Genomic DNA, 26,709 nt, shown 5'->3' on the forward strand with positions numbered 1-26,709 from the left:
GTTCTAGGCGCTACAGTCTGGTACCGCGAGACCGCTACGGTCGCAGGTTCGAATCCTGCCTCGGGCATGGATGTGTGTGATGTCCTTAGGGTAGTCAGGATTAAGTAGTTCTAAGTTCTAGGGGACTGATGACCTCAAAAGTTAAGTCCCATAGTGCTCATAGCCATTTGAACCATTTGACTGCGTCCTGGAAGCCAGGGAGGAAGTTGCTTCTTCTGGCTGTTACGTACGACGGCTTATACATTCTATACCAAGACGCATGATAGACGTACAAAATAATGAAGGATTCGGGATAATATGTTTTGTTATGTCTTCTTTTTCGTCATGTTTCCTCATTGGGAGCTAATTGAAGTTCGAGTGGCCGGCCGAAGTGGCTGTGCGGTTAAAGGCGCTGCAGTCTGGAACCGCAAGACCGCTACGGTCGCAGGTTCGAATCCTGCCTCGGGCATGGATGTTTGTGATGTCCTTAGGTTAGTTAGGTTTAACTAGTTCTAAGTTCTAGGGGACTAATGACCTCAGCAGCTGAGTCCCATAGTGCTCAGAGCCATTTGAACCATTTGAAGTTCGAGTGGCAACAGAAAACAAACAATATGGATTAGCTTTCCTTTGAGTTGCCTTTTTAATTCAAGTGGGTTTCTTTTGAATATACAGTTTGTTTAATATTCTGTTTTGATTTCATTTATAGCCTGTCTAGATACTTACGAAGTAATCAGCGTAGATTGACTCTGTCACAGTAGTTTTGTTATTTCAAATACATCTCTCTCTTCACCTTCATCCATGAATACACCCTCCGTCCTCCACACGATACGCGAACGATTTCATGTTATGTTTACTCGTTGTTAATATCTCCTCTATTCTGTCACACACTCTCTCTCTGACACTATCGCCGCAAGTGACCTTATATTCCATTAACCCGAAACTTTATAAACAAATCTAGCGGTTTCCATTGATGCTACATTTTCTCTTTTAATTGCTGCTGCCTTTACTTTCCATCATTCCTTTCAACACCTTGATCTCCCCTTCCCTATAACCCATTCTTCGATCTAAAAACAGTCCTTTGTTATCTCTCGGTCCTAAGATAAAACGAACTATGGCACACATCTAAGTAAGCAGTACTTTTCAAGCATTTGACGCTTATATTTTACACTTCTGCACTTCTATCCATTCCCAGATGCCCCCCCCCCCTCCCTCCTTCCTGTTACCCGTCCCTTGACATCTGCATCTACATCTAAATGAATACTCTGTAATTCATAATTATGTGCTTGGCAGGGGTTTTTGTGGTCTGGTGGATTAATCTTGTATTGATATGTAAAACGTGTAGGTTCACATCTCACGTCAGGCGTAGATTTTTAACACACACAAGTAACTCTTCTTCACCCCTAGTATCGCCAACTGCAGAACGCCAGTAAGCTCCGTAGTTCAATATCCGCAGTAAAGATAACATCCCTTCGCTGCCGACTGGGGCAGAGCGGCATTCGTTTGAGCTGCGACAGATGGAGAAACCCCGGAAGCCAGAGACTCTGTCATCAGCAAGCCGTCGTAAACTAGAAAACGTATTTCATTTAATGAGCCAATGACCATGTAAGTTCACAAGGCTCTTACTTTATTTGAAACTGAGACGTTGAAAACTTTGGTGCTGGACTGGGATTCGAATTCGATTTCACTTTGTTCCCCAAGATTGCAAACTCTTCTAGGCCTCCTAGAAAGGCACCTATCTGGTTTCGAATCCTGATCAGCACAAAGTATTCATTATTTCATTTCGAGAAGCCCTAGCATGTGTACTCCGAACTACTAGTGAAAAATAGTTGCATTTTCAACGTCTCTTCGTGCGTTGTCAGCTGTAACGTGTTCGTTTCAACTCACAGCCACATGATGAGCTATTTATCACAAAATTACAAGATCAAACGTTTCCTTACATCTTTTCAAGTTCAAACATTCCTCTCCATCCTACTGGCGAAAACGTATTTGGGTTTGACGTTGTTTTCATTGTGATCAACAACGACTTCTAGCCAGCAGAGTATTTTACATCACATCATTGAAAGTACAAACATGCCACTCGTAGCTATTATTGGAAAAGAATTTGATAGTTAGTGTTTTCATGACCACGTGTGCGGGGTTTGAATTCCATTCAGCACAGAACTTTTCGTCACCTGATGTGTGGCTAAACATGCTCACATCTCGCTACTGGTGGAGCAACAATAGCTATTTATCGTCTGTTCCTGGCTAGAAAACGACGGCGCTAGATGCTGGGTTCGAATCCCAGTCAGCAAAAACAATTCTGTCGTCATTTAAGGTTCCAACATCTAGCTATTGGTGAAAACATTTGATATTTAACTTCTGAATTTACGTACTTCGTTAACAATCCGTTTAGGTGCTGGGTTCGCATCCCTGTCACAAGCTTTACATGATGACATCTCAATTTTAAACATAAGCATACCTTGTTCCTTGTGAATGACACCATATTAAACGTCGTTGGGGGTAGTTCTCAGGAAGGTAACCGTTATGACAGGATTCCCAATTCAGTACAAACATTTTCGTCATTTATTTTCAGGATCTGAATTGATAGCTGATACTGGTGCAACAGTCTATACTTCACGTCTTTTTATGCCTAGTCATCAGATCTGAATAAGGCACAAACAAAGCTTAGCTTAGTTAGCAATGGGTTTGAATCCAGGTCCAGAACGACGACGTTGGTCATGTCATTTAACGTTCAAATTTGTATACACGTAGCTGTTGATGCGTTACGAGAACAATGGTATTACTGGTGATCCGCTGTTGATATTGAGATTCCCGTAGAGTGCCTGTTGCCGTTAATCGCGTTTTTTTACTGGTTCGTCCAATATCCATTTTCCAGAGCCACTCGCCGTTGAACGACGTTCAGCACGTGGGTGGAAAACCTTTTCGAGAGCGAAAAACTTTTTTCTAGTTGACGTACTACTTTGTAACTCCATATATTGTCTAAAAATATTTAATTTTCACTAAGGATTACTGTACGATATATGTAAAATAATCCGTTTTCTCAGAACTTTTGGAATGTCACTTGTTGTAATTAAGGTTAGTTTATGAGTGGTATGGGGTGTCTCATCGCTAAGAACGTGTTTTCTAATATGTTTTGTATGACGATATTGTTGACGCTTAGACTGACTGCCATAAAGACCTTTGGTCTCTAGTAGTCTCTCGCGGTACCCATTGTGTGTAGTCAAACGACTGTATCCCCACGGGGATTTGGTGTTTAGTGGACCTGCAACACAGCTACGTTATGTTGGTTGTATTCGGCAGTGACCCACTTTGTTTGCTGTCAGGTGTACGTGATCAGAGTAGCATATTCACAAGCGGTAATTACTTTCAGTTACTCATTCTAGGGTCAGTTCTAGACACCACATATGGGAAACGAGACATTTCTCCGAGCGTCCTAGAAGCTACGACTACTTGAAGATTAGAAAAACAATATAAATGAAAAGCTTATTCGAGCTCATTAAATAATTTCTCACGAACTGCAGCAGGTTTATATCATTTATAAAAGTACAAACAGTTCCACACGATCAGGAAAACCATTATTACTTCCACGTTATTGAAAGTGTTTCAAGTAAATTAAAAATATGACACAAAACTGAGCACACCAACTTTTTGTAGTTTGAACCCGAAAGAACAACACAGTCACTCAATAACAGACATCGCTGTAACAGAAATGAATGGGGTGCTCTCTGCCTAACTTCTATTTCTTTCCATATTAGTCTTTAAGTTATTTCTTTTGTTTCACTTCCTTATTTACTCCCATTCATTCTTAATATCTGACTTTATTATTTTTTATTCCAGTTTATTCGTGTTCTACTTCCATTGTAATTTTTCTGCTGCTCTGTTTGGTGAAGCAGCTGACTACAGACAAAGATTTTAGTTTCCTCTTTACGTGTGGCTTTTACTGTAGAAATTAGTGCCATACCATATTGCATTCGTCCTACTCTTTTAATAAGCTTTCTGTCTTAGGTCTAATATATCCAAATAAAGCTATATATTTTCATATCGTAATATTATACTTAAAGAGCTCATCTATTCTTTATACAGCCGCAAAACCGAACCCACATGGGTCACTGAAACCGCGAAAAATATGAAAAAGCACTGGAGTTAGTATGGGGAGAGCACAAAGCACTTTTTATATAAGCAAAACAAAAGATGAGATTTCAGAAAAGAAAGAGATCACGAAATGGAAGGAAGTGGACCCAGGAACAAAAGGAATGGTACCCTCGAAGAAGGAAGTAAGTCCTGGAACACAGAAAATTAAACAGAAAGAAGCATGGCCAATTTGATTTACTGCACCCTCCAAAAGGGTTACTGGATTAAATGAATGTTATATGTCATATGAATACCCTTATTACTGTTATATAACTTGAGGAAGAATTTAGAACTTCAGTATTTGCCTCGAACATTTTAAAAATGAGTTCTCCGTTAGCGGAAATATGTGTGAAAAGTGTGTTGCACATAACTATAAGAAATCCACATCGTACGAGGTGTACTACATATTTATGCAATTCAAATTGCACATATAAATCTTTTACTAAAATCTGATGAAAGACACCAGATCCAAATGTATTATAGCGTTGTTGTAAAGTAGCTGACAGACATAATGCAACTCACCTCTGACATCAGTTTGTCTCCGAACCAGCAGTAGAGCCAGAGCTCACCAAATATTGCAAACATGTAGCCGCAGATCTTCCCAGTTTCTCGTGCTCCTTGAGCGCTCTGCAACATACGTATCACCAAAAGTGAAAAATTGTAGTAAAAATGTGGGACTGCGCGGGCCAAAGCTGAATTTTACTCCTGCGGAGAGCTGTCTCCATTAATGAACAGAGGGCACCAGGAATATATTTCAGTTCATCTACATTCTATTTTCGAGGAAGTTTTATTCCCGACTACACCACGTCCTCATGTGGAAGTGAATATAGCACACAACCATTTTACGAGTGGACTGGATGGTTACAATTGTACTGGTTTTGTTCCTCGTTACCAAAAAAGTATTCTTTTATCCGGACTTCAGAAGCTGACACTGATAAATGTTAATTTGAAGCTGCAACACGATATTGACATTTTACAGCTTTAGTCAGAATAGTTATTTATATTTCAATTTATTGTTGTGGTAGATAATTGGTTTTCTAGTAAAAACAGTACTACATAAAGGACGACTTTTTGTTGTGTAAGAAAAACCGAAACGAAGGAAAATTATGATTTATGATCACCCTACGTAAAACATATTTTCACGAGGCAGGCTTCACACTACAATGTAGGGCCTATGAACGGCAGAAGTTCTCTGTTTATTCTTGGTTACTGAGTATTCCTTAACATATCGTGTACAGTTTCACAATAATCTACCGTATATATATGAATTACCGTTAGTTTCTTGTTCAGAATTTTTATATTGCTTTTCATCATCTTTCACACTCGAATTACTGTATTAAGTGAAATTATTTTGTGTATTCATCCTTTGATGAATTAATATCATCATTTTACTATCATAATAAAGCAATAGTTCCACAGGGTGAGCCTTAATAAAATCGACAAACTGCAGGGACAGATTCCTGATCGCATGTAGAGGAGAAAAGCTCCAACTAAAATGTGTCTGGAAGTTGTATGCGTTCGACGACAAGAAATAGTCCCGAATCACAGCACAGAGGTGCATGTCATCTATGCCACAACACATGTTCGCAATGGCCTGGCCTGTGTGGGATGCAGGTAGTAAGGATAGTAGCGATTGTTATTCAGGGTACACATAATCGTACTTTGGCTTGCACTATGTTGGCGAGCCACTCGCCTCGGACTTGCACTAGGGCTCGTCACAATATCCTGTAGAACTCAGGCCTCCAAGTGTGATGTGCCAGCAACACGTCGAGTCCCTGCACGTTTGTTTGTCTGAAAGGACCCATGATCACACAGACGCCAAAGAAATGGTTGAAATGTTGTGTGATGTGATTAGTATATGTGAGGATATTTCTTTGGTACAGCCGTGCTGCCTCTCACGTGTTTCCATCTGCTCGGCCATAGCATCTCGATTGTTCCCGACATGAATACCTGACAGGTTTGCTATTTACAGTACGCTGCATCAATCACACAGCCTACAACACGTTAGCAACACACAAAATGTGGTCAGAAAAACATTTATTCGTCAGCGTCATCTATCAGGGAAATAACGCATTTCTGGACATTTTTTTCCTCCATTTCCTTTCAGGAATCCGTCCTTGCAGTTTGTTGGTTTTTTTAAATGTTCACCCTGTGTAATGCCATGAATGAGATCAGTTTATTTCAGTCAGAATTCTTTGTTATCCATTGTGCAACTATACATTTACGTTACGTAACTGACCCTTTTTCCGATTAGATGTTTCTTGTGGATTCACACATACGCTTCGAGTAAATATAGATCACAAGCAGAAAGCAAATTTTAAATATTTTTAAGAAAAGTAAATCTGATTCTCTGCGAAGCCCTACGCCACAGAAAAGAAAAGGACAAAAGAGTAAAAATTTTCTTAAATTCACTCTAGACACCAGGCATAGATGGTGTCATAGCTGTGTGGTAGAGAGAAACAGTCAACACTGTAAGTTGGTTGCATAAACGAACGCGAGTTACTGCATCTGCATCAACCGCCAGGCACAAGTTTCACATTCAGCAGAACTTCCGCTGTGAGAATTGAGACAGAGAGCCTCACGTCATAGCCTCCCGCCAGTTCTCCAGCTCTGGTCATTAGAACCGATGGGGTCCATACCGAAGCGCTCGATTCAGTGATTATTAGGGTGCAGTGACATCCATGTATTATACGTTCCAGCAGTTCCTGTGAACGCGCTGTTTGCCTTTCACAGCATCGAGTGGTCGCCTACCACATCGCTAATGGCGAGACAGGGCCTTCCTCCAAAAGCACATGTCGCAATGCTGTACTGACGCCATCGTCATTGTTGGATGAGAGCTCCATTGGCGCCTCTATCCGTTGTGTACACTGCAGGCACTTCTAGATGCCAAGACCCTACCTGTCTGGTGAGACGAGGATCATGTGATTACATTACATTAAACAGCGCGGTGCATCCTAATGTGGCTATGTGCTCGTCCTCATCTTTTGCAGCGGGATCGAGGATGCTCTAACCCACTGTAAAGCCACACACTTACACGACGGCTTCATGCGGCAGATGGCAGCCCGCAAGATTGTGCAGTGACCTTGCTGACCAGAACGCCGAGGTGACAACAGGAGTCAGCGGAATTCCTCCGCGTCGCTGTCACTCTTCCGAAGCGTCAGCTGGGGCTCACGAGGAGGCACAAAAATGTAAATTCGAAAGAATAAGTAATAACTTGCTAAACATGTCTTATTAATGCCGAGTGCCGAGAGGGGCTCCACCGGTACCACAATACATTCCTGCAATGTAGACTGTCTTCACTGGGCACACATGCTGACGGAGGATAATGTTTCTCACTTGAGTCCAGCTAGTTTGACTACATTTTCAAATGAGCACTTACCAGAGCTATCTGAACCAACAGAATGCAGATAACGGAACCGAGGGAGGCGCTTTGAACCAGTAGCATGTTACTCAGGCAGTCCTGCAGTGACTCAGCGTTCCTGTTAACAAGAAACAGAGGGAAAACACCTCAGTATCTCATAAGGCATGTATCTGGTTAAATTCGAACTGAGGACAGGATGAATATGGGATGATTTAACCATAAAGTTGATATCTGAATCAAGGCCATAGTATGTAATATACATTACCTTCAGACACAAAAGGAGAGTCATTTGAGATGACATATTTTAAACAGTGCGGTATTCCTTAAGGATGATGTACGCAAGAAATGTTTGCAGAGGAATGTATTGTAATTGGTGAAAAACAGCATAGGATCTGATTAGTAGGAACAACTACATGCAATATGTGAAATCTAGTTTCCAAGGACAGAGCGGTTCAGGTTGTGGAAAGGGGCCAAGGTCAGTCACTGTTAATTACACAAGAACACACTACTTTATTCCTCGAAAACCAATGCAGAGTTTACTCTTTAAAACAACAAGGGTTAATTCATGGCTGAAAGCCAAAGTAACTTCTCAATAACAAAATAATAATAAAATAATTCCTTTTAAAACACAAGGATTTAGATAAATGGCTGAAGGCCTTACTTAATTAAATTAAAATATCCTTAACTAATTCCTTTTAAGGCACAATAATTTAGACACATGGCTGAAGACGTTACTTATGTAAAATTAAAATATCTTCTCAGCTAAAGGCCCAAATAAAATTCAGATCAGTAAAGGAAATTCTTTAAAAGCAAGCACTTACAAATCTCGGCTAAAAGCCATATTAAGGAAAATTTAAATTAATTCCTCAGCTGAAAATAATGAAAAGCAACCATTAAAGACAAGCATTTACACAGTACTACAGGAAACCATCTTGAGAAAACCTGAAATATCTTGTTGGCTGAAGGCCCATACAATTATTCAAACCTTAGGATAAGCATTTACACAGTATGGCTGAAGGCCATTTTAAGAATTCAAGATTATTAAAGAGAAATCTTACAGACAGGAATTTACACATTACAGCTGAAAACGACAGATTTTAAAACAAACACAGCTGAAGGCGTAAATACAGAAGAAACAAAATTTTAAAATAAAGCATGACTGGAGGCCTAATCTTAAAATACTCCACATTTGGTTGAAGGCCATATACTGAACACAGAACAGACCAAATTAATACATGGCTAAAGGCCAGTACGGTACTTGTGACAATGGAAATCACAATCACAAAGAACAGAACAGTGGTGCTCAGAAGTGTTCCAAGGGTTGGCCTGGGGAGGAAACTCTAACAACAGTTTAGCTGAGACAGGCAGCCAAGCGCAACACTAAATAATCGGGTGGCAGCACGACCTAGGGACGGCTGAAGAACCAACCAACAGTCTAATCAGCTTCCTTCCACCCAACCAACGGGATGACAACCAAAAATATGAGTGAGGGCGAGTATCGCAGCAGGGCTATGTCTTAATAATTGACATCTAAACACACACAAGTCACAATGAACACTCAAAGAAAAAGGGAGAACAACATCAAGCTGTTGAACTACACGCTGCTCCAGACATCATCAACATGGCGAGGAAAACACACTGCCGGTAAACTACGCCAACGAACAGGGCACGTAACCAGAACGTTAACGGCCAGAAGGTAGAAGATACCGCTGTTGCACTTCACTAATAAATTATAATCACTTCAGAAGTTAAACACCAAACAGGAAGATAGGTGCAAAATTTTGCTGACTACAGCACACCATCACATTGCTGCTTGCTGGAACAGTCCACTAAGCAACAACCAGCAATCAACTAAGAGATGTCAGAGCAGTTGAGGTTTCATAATAGTTTCACTGATTACTCAACTCCAGCATGCAAGTTCGGTGGGCGATGAAATTTGCAGTTCTTGCAGCTGGTGGCACACAACTCCGACCGCACGTGGACGCCGCCAGCGGCCCTGCCCTGACCTCACGCCACGGAGACTTCTTTGCTGCTCCGTCGCAAGCGACGAACTGCCTCACACCCACCTGGACACAGAAATGTAGCGGCCACATCAAAGAAGGTACAGCAGCGCTAGTATCGATAACTGCTGCTGCTGATGGAGGCAAGTGAGCAACTCGTTCAGGCAGTAACTGAGGAGCAATAAGACGCCACTCGATGGTGACGAAATGCCAGAAAAGAAAAACGGTACCAGCACGAGCCGACCACAGATCAATATGTACAACTCAGATAAAGGTAATCCTACGAAAAAGCATTTGTGAAGGGTGGAAAGGCACTTGCATCAGTAGCTGCAATGCCCAAAAAGACATTGGGGTAAATTAAAGTGGGGGTATCTAGGACTGTTAGTGCAGCAACAAGAATATGGAAGGTATTTAATTCACTAATATTTGGCCATATATAAAAGCTAATTCTCTGACCAACATCTCGCTGTTAACAGGTTCAATACCAATGATAACATGTTCTCTACACCTAATCCGAAAACTAGAGATTAGGCTATTGGTGATACCGTATTATGCGTGCACTCATGGTCTAGGGGTAGCGTCTTTGATTAATATTCAAAAACTTCCTCGGTCCCGGGTTAGAAACAAACCCCCACTAAAATTCTAATTAATAATCAGCATCGGCGGCCGAAGACTGCCGGCATAAGAAGTCACCCACTATAATAAAGACACATGATGTGTATCCACATGACATGTGGTCTGTAATTGAAGAAGTGTCATGATTATCTCTCCACTGGCAGAAGATTCTGGCATAGATATAGGGGAGGGGACTGCCAAGGGGGAGATAATCATGGGGAAAAGACTGGGTAATCAACGAAAGGTTACCGTTCTAAGAGTCGGGACATGGAATATCTTAACCTAGAATGTGGTAGGGAAGCTAGAACGTCTAAAAAGGGAAATGCAAAGGCTCAATCTAGATATAGTAGGAGTCAGTGAAGTGAAATGGGGTTAGATGAGTATAGGGCAATATCGATGCATCAGAAAATGGTATAACGCGAGTACTATACATTATAAATAGAAAGGTAGGTCACATAGTGTGTTACAGTGAACAGTTCAGTGATAGAGTTGTTCTCGTCAGAATGGACAGCAAACCAGCACCGACAACGATACTTCAGTGATACATGCCGACCTCACATGCTGATGATGAAGAGCTAGAGAAAGTATACGGAGATATTGAAAGAGTAATACAGTACATAAAGGGAGATGAAAATGTAATAGCCATGGGAGATTGGAATGCAGTTGTAGAGGAAGGAGTCGAAGTAAAGGTTGCAGGAAAATGTGGGCTTGGGACAAGGAACGAGAGAGGAAAAAGACTAATTTAATTCAGTAATAAATTTCAGCTAGTAATAGCGAATACTCCCCCCACGCGACTTCAGCTAGAAGTCTGCGTCTGACATTTCTTCCACTTACTTGTGTCAGGCTCCTTCTTTCCCCGTCGGCCTCCCTTGCTGTTCGACCCCAACGGTATTAGGTTTCGAGGCCCGACGGTGTCTTTCAGATTTTCTTATTCCTACTTCTAACCCAACTAATTAGGGGAACCCACCCCTTGAGAAAAGCGAGCAGTCCTGTAAGCTGTGAGGGTAACACCGCAGGTTTGACGGGAGCCCAGCACCCTCTCTTCTTAAAAAATTAAACATGCTTTCAAGACTACAAGTAAGCCTCGGAACATTACTGACAAAAATAGACGACGTCAATGGCAAAGAAACGGTATAGGTACCAGCGGAGGTTCGAGTCCTCCCTCGGGCATGGGTATGTGTGTTTGTCCTTGGGATAATTTAGGTTAAGTGGTGTGTAAGCTTAGGGACTGATGACCTTAGCAGTTAATTCCCATAAGATTTCACACACATTTGAACGTTTGATTTGAAACGGTATACGATTTGGAACGTGGAATGTAAGGAGTCTGTACAAGACAAGAGCTGCAATCAGTGTGGTCAAAGAAATTCAGAGGTGTGAACTAGACCTAGTTGCACTGCAAGAAATCCGGTGGGACGATGCTGGCAGCATTGATGTTGAAAACTGTACTACTCTGTAGGGAGCCTGAGAACGAGGTCATCTGTTAGGCACTGGTCTCTGGGCCAGTAAGACTTTGGCCACAAATGTTTCAGAATTCGTTTCAGTCAACCCAAGAATATCTGTTCTAACACCGGACGTAAAGCATATTAAGGCGACTTTTGTGAACTGTCATGCTCCCAAGGAGGAGAGCGAAAGTGAAGTGAAAGACGAGTTCTATGCACAGCTAGAGGCAGTGATGGACGCTATACCAAATGGACACCTGAGAATCCTCCTTGGTGATATGAATGCCATGGTTGGGATAGAACAAATATTCCAAGACACAACAGGAAGCCACAGTCTACACAACCTAAGCAATGACAATGGGGTTAGGTTCATCAGCTTCGCTACATCATTAGGGCTGTTCATCTCCAGCACAAACTCCCAGAGGAAAAACATACATAAAGGAACCCGGGTGTCACCAGATGGGAGAACTGTAAATCAAATAGACCATGTAGCCATTGACCTCAGAGCCAAGAGATGGGTGTTAGACGTTAAGGCGGCGCGGGGTGCCGAAGGTGGGAGTGATCATTTCCTGGTCAGAGGCCTTTTAAACATACACTGTAAAGGAAGAACGGGGCCTAAGTTAAACAGAGTGGAAAGGTACCATGTGGAGAAACTAACGAAGACCGGATACCAGTTGCAACTTAGTAACCGCTTTGAAGCACTCGGTGAAATAGTCGCGAATCAGGACCTTGAACTAACGTGGGGATACATCCAGAGCTCAGTTAAGGATACAGCAAAGGAAACACTCATGGGAAACCCAGTGGGCAAGAAGATCTGGTTTGGAAAAGAATGTGCAGATGCACTGGAAAGGAGAAAGGAAGCCAGGAACAAGTGGTTGAAGGGGACAAATCTGGCACAGGGCAAAGCACAATTTGAGGAGGTCCGAAAGACTACACAAGCAATCCTGAGAAGAGCAAAGAGGAAATACATAAGGGATATCATCATTGAAGCAGAAACAGACTTCAGAGGACAAAAGAATAGAGAAATGTTTCGGAAGGTGAAGTACCTCTGCAAAGGCCACCAGGCCAAGCAGAAATTTGTCAAAGATTCCCATGATAAGATCCTGACGAACGATAGGGACATAGCTGAGAGATGGAAAGAGTACTTTCGACAGTTGCTAAATTGTGATGAACCCGAACTGCAGTTTGATTTTCAGTACCCAATTACAGCCGACGCAGACTATCCCCCACCTACCCTGGATGAGATAAAGACCAGAATCAGACACCTTAAACAGAATAAGAGTCCAGGTGAAGATGGAATACAGGCTGAAATGATCGTGGCAGGAGGAGAGGAACTTGCAGAAAAAATACACCGACTGATACAGGCAATATGGACCAAAGACGAACTACCAGGAGAATGGAAAACAGCTCTGATCTGTCCAATACATAAGAAGGGCGACAAACTTAAATGTGACAACTATCGAGGAACCGCCCTGATTAACGTCTGCTATAAGATCCTGTCCAGTTGCCTCATACATAGGATTCAGCATGTGGCAGAATCGGTGATTGGGGAGTACCAGGGAGGTTTCCGGCCAGGATGGTCAACAGTAGGTCACATCTTCAGTCTCCAGCAGCTCACTAAGATACTGGATGAATATGGTAAATATTTGCATACTTTATTTGTTGATTTTAAGAAGGCCTTTGATTGCATACATCACAAGAGCCTGCTCAACTGTTTAAGGGAGTTTGACATAGCAGAGAAACTTATCAATCTGATGAAGATCTGTCTGAAAGAAACACGTGCAAAGGTGAAGATGGGAAATCGCGTAACTGAGGAGTTTGAAATTGTGACAGGACTCAGGCAAGGAGATGGGCTGTCCCCTATCCTGTTCAACTTTGCCCTCGAGAAGATCGTACGCGAGAACTTCCAAGAGAACAAAGGGATTGAAATCGAAGGAAAGAGATTGGCATACTTATCCTATGCAGACTACATCTGTTTACTCTCTAGGTCGGAAGAGGAGCTGGAGCAAATGACCGAAGGAGGCTGCCAGCAAATTTGGGCTAAACATAAACGAAGACAAGACAGAGTACCTCGTTATGACGTGTAGTCATTGTCAGACTGCTGATCATCTACAATTACTGCAGGTTGGGGACCAGTCTTACAAGAGAGTGCAAGAATTCAAATACCTAGGGGCACTTTTCACTGAGAACTCGTCTTGTGAAGCAGAGATCAATGCCAGAATACAAGCAGGAAACCGATCTTACCACAGCCTAGCACAACTGCTTCGGTCCAGATATCTCTCCAGACAGTTCAAGATTCCACTGTACAAAACCCTGATACAGCCTGTTGTTCTATATGGCTGTGAGACATGGCGTATCCGGAAACAGGACTTCCATAAGCTCCTTGTTTTTGAGAGAAAAGTGCTTCGGAAGTTCTTCGGTCCGGTTCTGGATACAGATACAGGGAAACGGAGGATCAGATACAACCAAGAGCTTGAGGAACTATACCAGCAGCCCAACATAGCAGGAACTGTCAAAGCCAAACGAAGGCGGTGGGCCGGCCATGTGGATGGATGGAGGATCACAGATGGCCGCGGAAGCTCCTGGATTTCACACCTACAGGAAAGAGACCGCCAGGGAGACCCAAGAAGCGCTGGAGGGGTAGACTCCATGAAGATTTAAACCAAATGTCAATAGATGTGAACCGATGGCGGATAGCAGCAATGGACAGATTACAATGGAGGAGGAAACTTGTAGATGCGTGCGGTCCACTGGGCCTGATCACGTAGTAGTAGTGGTAGTAATAGCGAATACTCTGTTCAAGAATCACAGAAGGAGGCGGTATACATTGAGAAGTCTAGGTGATATGGGAAGATTTCCGTTAGATTACATCATGGTCAGACAGAGACTCCGAAATCAGTCACTGAATTGTAAGAGCGTACCCAGGAGCAGATATGGACTCAGATCACAATTCAGTACTGATGAAGAGTTGGCTAAAATTCAAGAGATTAGTCAGGAAGAATCAATATGCAAGGAAGTGTGATACGGCAGTGATAAGGAATGGCGAGATGGGCTTGAAGTTCTCTGAGGCTATAGACACAGCAATAAGGAATAGCTCAATAGGCAGTACACTTGAAGAGGAACGGATATCTTTAAAAAGAGCAGTCACAGAAGTTGGAAAGAAATACGTACGTACAAAGAAGGTAACTGCGAAAAAACCATGGGTAACAGAAGAAATACTTCAGTTGATCGACGAAAGAAGGAAGTACAATATGGGTTTGGGAAATGCAGGAATGCAGAAACACAAATCGCTGAGGAGTGAAATACATAGGAAGTACAGGGAAGATAAGACGAAATGGGTGCATGAAAAATGTGAAGCAATCGAAAAAGAAATGATTGTTGGAAGGACTGACTCAGCATACAATAAAGTCAAAACAGCCTTCGGTGACATTAAAAGCAAGAGTGGTAACATTACGAGCACAACGGGAATACCACTGTTAAACGCAGAGTAGAGTGCGCATAGGTAGAAAGAGTATATGGAAGGCATCTACGAGAGGGAAAATTTGTTTGATGTGATAGAAGAAGAAGTAGGATTCGATTTAGAGCAGATAGGGGATCCAGTATTAGAATCAGAATTTAAGGGGGCTTTGGAGGACTTGGGATCAAACACGCCGTAAGGGATAGCCAATATTCCATCGGAATCTGTAAAATCAGTGGCGGAAGTGATGTATAGCAGGTGTGAGTTTGGGAATGTACCATCAGACATTTGGAAGAACATCATCCGCTCATTTCGAAAGATTTCAGTAGCTGACAGATGCGACGATTATAGTACAGTCAGATTAATAGCTCATACATCCAAGGTCTTTGCAAGGATAATAAACAGAGGATTATAAAAGAAAATTGAGGATGTCTAAATGACGATCAGTTTGGCTTTAGAAAAGGTAAAGGCAACAGAGAAGCAATTCTGACGCTTTGGTTTATAATGAAAGCCAGAGTACAGAAAAATCAAGACATGTCCATAGGATTTGTCGACCTGGGGAAAGCGTTCGACGATGTAAAATGGTGTAATATGTCCTAAATTCTGAGAAAAATATGGGTAAACTGTAGGGAGAGGCGGATAATATACAGTAAGTATAAAGAGCGAAGAGAGGATAATAAAAGTGGACGACCAAGAACGAAGTGCTCGATTAGAAAGGGTGTAAGGCAGGGATGTAGTCTGTCCCTCCTACTGTTCAATCTGTACATCAAAGAAGCAATGATGGAAATACAAGATGCGTTCAGAAGTGGAATAAAAATTCAAGGTGAAAGGATATTAATGATACGATTCCCAGATGGCGTTGCTATTCTGAGTGAAAGTGAAGAAGAATTACAATATCTGCCGAATGGAATGAATAATCTGATGAGAACAGAACATGGATTGAGAAAAAATCGAAGAAAGACGAAAGTAATGACAAGTAGCAGAAATGAGAACAGCGAGGAACTTAACATCAGGATTGATGGTCACAAAGTATATGAATTTAAGGAATTCTCCTATCTAGGCAGCAAAATAACCAGTGACGGACGTAGCGAGGAACACATGCCTTAATTTGAGGAAGAAATTACTGAGAATGTACGTCTGGAGTACAGCATTTTATGATAGTGAAACATGAACTGTGGGAAAACCGGAACAGAAGAGAATCGAAGCATTTGAGATGTGGTACTACAGACGAACGTTAAAAATTAGGCGGACTAATAAGGTAAGGAATGAGGAGGTTCTGCGCAGAATCGGAGAGGAAAGGAATATGTGGAAAACACTGACAAGGAGAAGGGACAGAATGATAAAACATCTTTTAAGATTTCAGGGAATTATTTACATGGTGCTAGACGAAGCTGTAGAGGGCAAAGGCTTTAGAGGAAGACAAAGACTGGAGTATATCCAGCAAATAATTAAGGACGTAGGTTGCAAGTGCTACACTGAGATGAAGAGGTTGATACAGAAGAAGAATTCGTGGCGGGCCGCATCAAACCAGTCAGAAGACTGACGACTCAAAAAATAAAATATTGTCTTCGATAAGTATCGACGCACGGGAAAACGACTGAACCCTTCTACTCTCTCTCAATGCTTCCGAAACCTGCTTGTGCATCTGTATTTTTAGCCAGCATTTCCACTTTCTCATTTAATAAGGTCTCAACTGGCTCTGCAGTGATTACTCTCTCAACCCCTGTTTCGTTCAGTGCAAAGCCTGTGTCCACACTAAAAGGAAAAATTCATTTGCAAAGGACCTAACAATAACACTATAGTCATTTTCATGTGACCGAACATACCTAATTCCTATATCGGAGCACCATCCATAGGCGTTCCGTTTGTTATTTGCTGTAATATATAGGAGTCCTATTTAGGCGATTACACACTGCGTGCCCACTCCAATAACGTTCAGAACAATTCGCTTTAATTCACCCAAGCTAATGTGATGTTTCACGATGTTGATCGTAAATGCTGGACCTTGACATTTATGCTACAGAGTGCGTAGACAGGATAATGTGTTGTAGAATGGACACTTCTGTCTCCAGAATGACACGCGAAGGAAGCTTTGGCATGCGATGTCGAATACTGCTGCGACAAGTCAAGAATGCTTACTCAATTACACTCCTGGAAATTGAAATAAGAACACCGTGAATTCATTGTCCCAGGAAGGGGAAACTTTATTGACACATTCCTGGGGTCAGATACATCACATGATCACACTGACAGAACCACAGGCACATAGACACAGGCAACAGAGCATGCACAATGTCGGCACTAGTACAGTGTATATCCACCTTTCGCAGCAATGCAGGCTGCTATTCTCCCATGGAGACGATCGTAGAGATGCTGGATGTAGTCCTGTGGAACGGCTTGCCATGCCATTTCCACCTGGCGCCTCAGTTGGACCAGCGTTCGTGCTGGACGTGCAGACCGCGTGAGACGACGCTTCATCCAGTCCCAAACATGCTCAATGGGGGTCCCAGGTTGACGGGCACGTGCACCTTCCGCCGACCACTGGCGACAACATCGATGTACTGTGGAGACCTCACGCCCCACGTGTTGAGCAATTCGGCGGTACGTCCACTCGGCCTCCCGCATGCCCACTATACGCCCTCGCTCAAAGTCCGTCAACTGCACATACGGTTCACGTCCACGCTGTCGCGGCATGCTACCAGTGTTAAAGACTGCTATGGAGCTCCGTATGCCACGGCAAACTGGCTGACACTGACGGCGGCGGTGCACAAATGCTGCGCAGCTAGCGCCATTCGACGGCGAACACCGCGGTTCCTGGTGTGTCCGCTGTGCCGTGCGTGTGATCATTGCTTGTACAGCCCTCTCGCAGTGTCCGGATCAAGTATGGTGGGTCTGAGACACCGGTGTCAATGTGTTCTTTTTTCCATTTCCAGGAGTGTATAATTACTTCTTATATAGGAGATTGAGGGCCTCGACAAAGGAGTCGACCATAGCTAGTGGATAGCGAATGATGTACCCTGCGGTTGCGAAATGCTACACCTAACAGCGGCTGACAGCGACGGCAACCTTCCTGAAGCCACAAGGAGGCTTCACAGCTGGCCGTGCGTAGATTTCTCGTCGCCTAAGTCAGCTGGAAGAAACATGCACTTGCCCTGAGTTGAACACCAGCCCCTCGGAGACGGGCTATAGTGCCAGGTTACGGCTGTCGATGGACTCTCCATGATGGATCCAGTTCAAAGCCTGGAATCGTCAGAACTAGTTTCGCCTAATTTATGACGCCGCTCGATAAGGTTGTGGCTTGTAGCAATCCAGTCCACCGATAACCGTATAACGGTGCTACGCTAGCACTAATAAAGCATCCAGCTGCATAATTATGTCACTGGCTAGCCTCCGTCCCCACTGCATGTTGACGTAGACCTACTTGGAGGTAATGTCACAACACTGTTCACAAGTTCCATGTAACAAGGTAAACTGTGAACATGCTCTGCGTAACAAGTAAATAAATGTGAAATCAAGTGCAACACACCGCTGAGTGCCAGTATGCCTTCTTAACGATACACTATGTGTATAAGCTCTGTATCCAAAATACATGTTTCTCATGCCACTAAATTTAGACATGACCTATAGCAATCACACGTGTATGGAATCAGTATGTAGAGCGAGGTCACACACAAAGACACCTCATTTATGTAGCCACGGCATTGAACGACTACCGTTTATCGTCATTGCCACACCGCTTCGAATAACGTTGTGCACAGTATTGGCAACGATAGTTACTGATCCGTCTACAAAGACTTCTCGACGTAGCCTGCTAGTGACTAAACTGCTAACACTCAAAAAATTTCACTGGCTTTCATTATCCTGTAATCACTGCGTCTCATATTAATATGCCTTCGTGTCGGGCCAAGTATGATATTTACGTTGGCGGACCAATCTCAGTGGTCCTGTCACCATAGTGTTCGAGCATATCGTTGTGACCGCAGCCTGGCAGCTGTATTGTTGGGTAGCACTGCAGACAAATGGGAAAAATTAAGCCTTCATTTTCTATTTCTCTCAGTCCCGAAACTGTCTCTATCCAGTTCCCATCTGGAACTGGGTGGATATATATATATATATATATATATATATATATATATATATATATACAGGGTGTTTCAAAAATGACCGGTATATTTGAAACGGCAATAAAAACTAAACGGGCAGCGATAGAAATACTCCGTTTGTTGCAATATGCTTGGGACAACAGTACATTTTCAGGCAGACAAACTTTCGAAATTACAGTAGTTACAATTTTCAACAACAGATGGCGCTGCGGTCTGGGAAACTCTATAGTACGATATTTTCCACATATCCACCATGCGTAGCAATAATATGGCGTAGTCTCTGAATGAAATTACCCGAAACCTTTGACAACGTGTCTGGCGGAATGGTTTCACATGCAGATGAGATGTACTGCTTCAGCTGTTCAATTGTTTCTGGATTCTGGCGGTACACCTGGTCTTTCACGTGTCCCCACAGAAAGAAGTCACAGGGGTTCATGTCTGGCGAATAGGGAGGCCAATCCACGCCGCCTCCTGTATGTTTCGGATAGCCCAAAGCAATCACACGATCATCGAAATATTCATTCAGGAAATTAAAGACGTCGGCCGTGCGATGTGGCCGGGCACCATCTTGCATAAACCACGAGGTGTTTGCAGTGTCGTCTAAGGCAGTTTGTACCGCCACAAATTCACGAAGAATGTCCAGATAGCGTGATGCAGTAATCGTTTCGGATCTGAAAAATGGGCCAATGATTCCTTTGGAAGAAATGGCGGCCCAGACCAGTACTTTTTGAGGATGCAGGGACGATGGGACTGCAACATGGGGCTTTTCAGTTCCCCATATGCGCCAGTTCTGTTTCTGACGAAGCCGTCCAGGTAAAAATAAGCTTCGTCAGTAAACCAAATGCTGCCCACATGCATATCGCCGTCATCAATCCTGTGCACTATATCGTTAGCGAATGTCTCTCGTGCAGCAATGGTAGCGGCGCTGAGGGGTTGCCGCGTTTGAATTTTGTATGGATAGGGGTGTAAACTCTGGCGCATGAGACGATACGTGGACGTTGGCGTCATTTGGACCGCAGCTGCAACACGGTGAACGGAAACCCAAGGCCGCTGTTGGATCACCTGCTGCACTAGCTGCGCGTTGCCCTCTGTGGTTGCCGTACGCGGTCGCCCTACCTTTCCAGCACGTTCATCCGTCACGTTCCCAGTCCGTTGAAATTTTTCAAACAGATCCTTTATTGTATCGCTTTTCGGTCCTTTGGTTACATTAAACCTCCGTTGAAAACTTCGTCTTGTTGCAACAACACTGTGTTCTAGGCGGTGGAATTCCAACACCAGAAAAATCCTCTGTTCTAAGGAATAAACCATGTTGTCTACAGCACACTTGCACGTTGTGAACAGCACACGCTTGCAGCAGAAAGACGACGTACAGAATGGCGCACCCACAGACTGCGTTGTCTTCTATATCTTTCACATCACTTGCAGCGCCATCTGTTGTTGAAAATTGTAACTACTGTAATTTCGAAAGTTTGTCCGCCTGAAAATGTACTGTTGTCCCAAGCATATTGCAACAAACGGTGTATTTCTATCGCTGCTCGTTTAGTTTTTATTGCCATTTCAAATATACCGGTCATTTTTGAAACACCCTGTATATGCAATGGCGGTCAGTATTTCTCTGAATTTTATGGTCACCAATAATTAAAATGAAGCACTGCTTTCCATAGATGAGTCACAGAGTGACATGTAGGAGTTCATGTTCATCCAACGCAGTTTTTTTGTGATATAAAAAGCATATAAGTGAGTAAGAAGCAAAACTTTCGCTTCGAAACCAGTGAGGTACATGCTAGCAGAACCTGGAGATTTCAGTGCCAAAAATCTATGAGTTGGTGGTAAGTCTCATGGATACCTCAGCAGATCAGAGTACCCTTGCGATGTTCATACAGAGCCCCCACAACCGGAAAGCAAGCTCCTCAGTAACACACTCACCCGTTGGACAGGAATTTGTGTGCTTTAATTTTTAGTTTCGAAGCCAGGTGTAGTATTTATAGAAAATTATAAATATAAAGATGAAACAGGATGAACTCGTAGGAAAATGTTTTGTAATGTAGTAATGTAAACAGGCATGAATTATGAATTCCTTTACCTTGTAACTCATGAAGAAACAATGAAAAGTGACAGGCACATCTTAATATATTTCTCCCTTATTCTACACTGTCAAGACGCGTTTTTATGACAACCTGCTAGTGTCTATACAAATGCTTCAAATTATGTTCTGGGTGTTAAAACTCTGTGTTTCAATACAAGACGCACTAGCTCGCTACAGGTGAACGCGATTTGACGGTCATATGGAATCGAATAATATATTTCAGACGATAATTCTCCCGGTATCTCCAGCGCCTCGGTTTTTTCCAGCAATGGTCACAATATAATTTTTAGACTGAGTTCACCTGTCTGAAGAATCCGAAAATGTGTACTAAGAACAGTTCCGACACTTTTGACCGAGTTTAAGGCTTCGTTGTTCACGGATTGTCATTAGCATGGACGTGGACAGCATACGGTACCCTTGGAGTCAGTTATCGTACCTTTTTGCAGCTAACATAAACAGTTTCCTTTACGATAGTGGCTCAAGTACTGGTACATATCGAGACTCTGCCTCTCCTCTTCCTCAACTAGTATACATTACGAGAGATACACCATGAACTACACACTACATCTGCATCTACGTTCATACTGTGATAACCACTGTTAAATGTGTAGCAGAGGGTACTTATCACATGCTACAGTTTCTCCCTGGTCCAGTCACATATGGTGCGGTTCAGAGTGGTCTGCCAAATACCCATTTACAATTATGAGTGTCTCTTCACTTGCTTCAATTTTTTGGAGATACAAATTTCTTTAGGTGTCGCACTAGATGAAAGTCAGTTGGTCTCAAATGAGATGAATGTGATGGTACCTTCAAGTAAAGCTGGTTCAGAACAATTGGGTTCTGTTCCGCAGTTGTTGCTATATATCCCGCGAAAGCTGATAAATAAGCGATACATCTACATCTACATCTATACTCCGCGAGCCACCTTACGGTGTGTGGCGGAGGGTACTTATTGTACCACTATCTGATCCCCCCTTCCCTGTTCCATTCACGAATTGTGAGTGGGAAGAACGACTGCTTGTAAGTCTCCGTATTTGCTCTAATTTCTCGGATCTTTTCGTTGTGATCATTACGCGAGATATATGTGGGCGGTAGTAATATGTTGCCCATCTCTTCCCGGAATGTGCTCTCTCGTAATTTCGATAATAAACCTCTCCGTATTGCGTAACGCCTTTCTTGAAGTGTCCGCCATTGGAGCTTGTTCAGCATCTCCGTAACGCTCTCGCGCTGACTAAATGTCCCCATGACAAATCGCGCTGCTTTTCGCTGGATCATGTCTATCTCTTCTATTAATCCAACCTGGTAAGGGTCCCATACTGATGAGCAATACTCAAGAATCGGACGAACAAGCGTTTTGTAAGCTACTTCTTTCGTCGATGAGTCACATTTTCTTAGAATTCTTCCTATGAATCTCAACCTGGCGCCTGCTTTTCCCACTATTTGTTTTATGTGATCATTCCACTTCAGATCGCTCTGGATAGTAACTCCTAAGTATTTTACGGTCGTTACCGCTTCCAATGATTTACCACCTATGGCATAATCGTACTGGAATGGATTTCTGCCCCTATGTATGCGCATTATATTACATTTATCTACGTTTAGGGAAAGCTGCCAGCTGTCGCACCATGCATTAATCCTCTGCAGGTCCTCCTGGAGTACGTACGAGTCTTCTGATGTTGCTACTTTCTTGTAGACAACCGTGTCATCTGCAAATAGCCTCACGGAGCTACCGATGTTGTCAACTAAGTCATTTATGTATATTGTAAACAATAAAGGTCCTTTCACGCTTCCCTGCGGTACTCCCGAAATTACCTCTACATCTGCAGATTTTGAACCGTTAAGAATGACATGTTGTGTTCTTTCTTCTAGGAAATCCTGAATCCAATCACAAACCTGGTCCGATATTCCGTAAGCTCGTATTTTTTTCACTAAACGTAAGTGCGGAACCGTATCAAATGCCTTCCTGAAGTCCAGGAGTACGGCATCAATCTGCTCGCCAGTGTCTACGGCACTGTGAATTTCTTGGGCAAATAGGGCGAGCTGAGTTTCACATGATCTCTGTTTGCGGAATCCATGTTGGTTATGATGAAGGAGATTTGTATTATCTAAGAACGTCATAATACGAGAACACAAAACATGTTCCATTATTCTACAACAGATTGACGTAAGCGAAATAGGCCTATAATTATTCGCATCTGATTTATGACCCTTCTTGAAAATGGGAACGACCTGCGCTTTCTTCCAGTCGCTAGGTACTTTACGTTGTTCCAGCGATCTACGATAAATTGCTGATAGAAAGGGGGCAAGTTCTTTAGCATAATCACTGTAGAATCTTAAGGGTATCTCGTCTGGTCCGGATGCTTTTCCGCTACTAAGTGATAGCAGTTGTTTTTCAATTCCGATATCGTTTATTTCAATATTTTCCATTTTGGCGTCCGTGCGACGGCTGAAGTCAGGGACCGTGTAACGATTTTCCGCAGTGAAACAGTTTCGGAACACTGAATTCAGTATTTCTGCCTTTCTTCGGTCGTCCTCTGTTTCGGTGCCACCGTGGTCAACGAGTGACTGAATAGGGGATTTAGATCCGCTTACCGATTTTACTTATGACCAAAACTTTTTAGGGTTCTTGTTTAGATTGTTTGCCAATGTTTTATGTTCGAATTCGTTGAATGCTTCTCTCATTGCTCTCTTTACGCTCTTTTTCGCTTCGTTCAGCTTTTCCTTATCAGCTATGATTCGACTACTCTTAAACCTATGATGAAGCTTTCTTTGTTTCCGTAGTACCTTTCGTACATGATTGTTATACCACGGTGGATCTTTCCCCTCGCTTTGGACCTTAGTCGGTACGAACTTATCTAAGGCGTACTGGACGATGTTTCTGAATTTTTTCCATTTTTGTTCCACATCCTCTTCCTCAGAAATGAACGTTTGATGGTGGTCACTCAGATATTCTGCGATTTGTGCCCTATCACTCTTGTTAAGCAAATATATTTTCCTTCCTTTCTTGGCATTTCTTATTACACTTGTAGTCATTGATGCAACCACTGACTTATGATCACTGATACCCTCTTCTACATTCACGGAGTCGAAAAGTTCCGGTCTATTTGTTGCTATGAGGTCTAAAACGTTAGCTTCACGAGTTGGTTCTCTAACTATCTGCTCGAAGTAATTCTCGGACAAGGCAGTCAGGATAATGTCACAAGAGTCTCTGTCCCTGGCTCCAGTTCTGATTGTGTGACTATCCCATTCTATACCTGGTAGATTGAAGTCTCCCCCTATTACAATAGTATGATCACGAAACTTCTTCACGACGTTCTGCAGGTTCTCTCTGAGGCGCTCAACTACTACGGTTGCTGATGCAGGTGGTCTATAGAAGCATCCGACTATCATATCTGACCCACCTTTGATACTTAACTTAACCCAGATTATTTCACATTCGCATTCGCTAATAACTTCACTGGATATTATTGAATTCTTTACTGCTATAAATACTCCTCCACCATTGGCGTTTATCCTATCCTTGCGGTATATATTCCATTCTGTGTCTAGGATTTCGTTACTGTTCACTTCCGGTTTTAACCATCTTTCCGTTCCTAATACTATATGCGCACTATTTCCTTCAATAAGAGATACTAATTCAGGAACCTTGCCCTGGATACTCCTGCAGTTTACCAATATTACGTTAACTTTTCCTGTTTTTGGTCTCTGAGGACGGACGTTCTTTATCAACGATGATAATGTCCTCTCTGGTAAGCCGTCAGGTATTTTATCGTTTCGCCCAAGGGGGGGTCCCTCTAACCTAAAAAACCCCCGTGTGCACGCCACACGTACTCTGCTACCCTAGTAGCTGCTTCCGGTGTGTAGTGCACGCCTGACCTGTCTAGGGGGGGCCCTACAGTTCTCCACCCAATAACGGAGGTCGATGAATTTGCAACCATTATAGTCGCAGAGTCGTCTGAGCCTCTGGTTTAGACCCTCCACACGGCTCCAAACCAGAGGACCGCGATCGACTCTGGGCACTATGCTGCAGATATTAAGCTCAGCTTGCACTCCGCGTGCGATGCTGGTTGTCTTCACCAAATCAGCCAGCCGCCGGAAGGAACCAAGGATGGCCTCAGAACCCAAGCGGCAGGCGTCATTCGTTCCGACATGTGCTACTATCTGCAGCCGGTCACACCCAGTGCGTTCAATAGCTGCCGGAATGGCCTCCTCCACATTACGGACGAGACCCCCCGGCAAGCACACCGAGTGCACACTGGCATTCTTCCCCGACCTACCCGCTATTTTCCTGAGGGGCTCCATAACCCGCCTAACGTTGGAGCTCCCTATAACTAATAGGCCCGCCCTCTGTGACTGTCGGGACCTTGCCGGAGAATCGGCCACTGGCCCAACAGGCGAGGCATCCTGTGGTGGCTCGGAAACGATGTCATCACCACTAGGAAGCACCCCGTACCTGTTGGAAAGGGGTAAGGCAGCTGCCACGCGGCCAGATCCCACCTTTGCCTTTCGGCCAGGCACGCGCGAGCCCACCACTGTCCGCCATTCACCCTGGAGTGATGGCTGACCGGTAAGATGCTCACTGCCGGAAGACGCAGCGACATCAGGGGTTCCATGTGATTCCAAGGCCACCGAAGTAGGCATAGGTCTCACCACAGTTGCCCCAACGCCACTACGAGCCGACGCCTGCGCCTCGAGCTCGATGAGCCTAACAGACAAAGCCTCCACCTGCCCCCGAAGAGTGGCCAATTCTCCTTGCGTCCGCTCACAACAACCACAGTCCCTACACATGACTATGTTTACCCTACTCTATACGGTGACAAATTCCCAAGATAATCTTCTGATGAGCTACTCTGATAATCAAGAAACACTCACTTAAATACGAGACGCGAAAACTACGCTAGGTTTTCCCAGAAAAACTATTTAAAAGCTAAGCGCAGCAAATAAGTACAAAAACGCTTTATACAAACAGTACTCGCTGCTGCTGGTGCTCTCGCTCTGGCTGTCACAAGACAACCTTCTTTACATCCCAGAAAAGACCAATCGTATTGGCCGAGCGGTTCTGGGCGCTTCAGTCCGGAATCGCGCGACTGCTACGGTCGGGGGTTCGAGTCCTGCCTCGGGCATGGATGTGTGTGATGTCCTTAGGTTGGTTATGTTTAAATAGTTCTTAAGTTCTAGGGGACTGATGATCTCAGTAGTTAAGTCCCATAGTGCTCAGAGCCATTTGAGCAAAGACCAATCATATTTGTTTGCTGCAGTCTAAATCAATTGCGCCTTTTTATGGATGTCTATCGGCTTGTTCTCACTATTCTTATTTTTCTGTCTCATACGCAGTAACAATGTGGCATACTAAATTAGTAGGTCTGCTTTAAAACTGTCGTAACTTTGATGAGCATTTTTTTTTCATATTTGCTTTCGGTTAAAATTTAACTAATTTCTTGGAGTTTATAATTCAAGAAAAATGCATCCTATTCTTTCCAGTGACACACCTACAGCATTAATTGCTCCAGACAATTAACTGTCAATTGTCTAATTCCA

At 43.3% G+C, this 26,709-nt stretch overlaps 1 protein-coding gene across 1 annotated transcript in view; it reads right to left on the reverse strand.

Annotated features, from left to right (window-relative positions):
- LOC124620130 overlaps positions 1 to 26,709 on the reverse strand; it is a 52,796-nt gene that overhangs the window by 18,580 nt on the left and 7,507 nt on the right. The window contains exons 3-4 of the mRNA XM_047146801.1: positions 7,490 to 7,589; positions 4,633 to 4,737 (exon numbers count right to left, since the gene is read on the reverse strand). Of these exons, the coding sequence (XP_047002757.1) occupies positions 4,633 to 4,737; positions 7,490 to 7,589 (205 nt within the window). The remainder of the gene's footprint in view (positions 1 to 4,632; positions 4,738 to 7,489; positions 7,590 to 26,709) is intronic.

This window comes from Schistocerca americana, chromosome 6 (genome assembly GCF_021461395.2).
Source record: "Schistocerca americana isolate TAMUIC-IGC-003095 chromosome 6, iqSchAmer2.1, whole genome shotgun sequence".
NCBI lineage: Eukaryota > Metazoa > Arthropoda > Insecta > Orthoptera > Acrididae > Schistocerca > Schistocerca americana.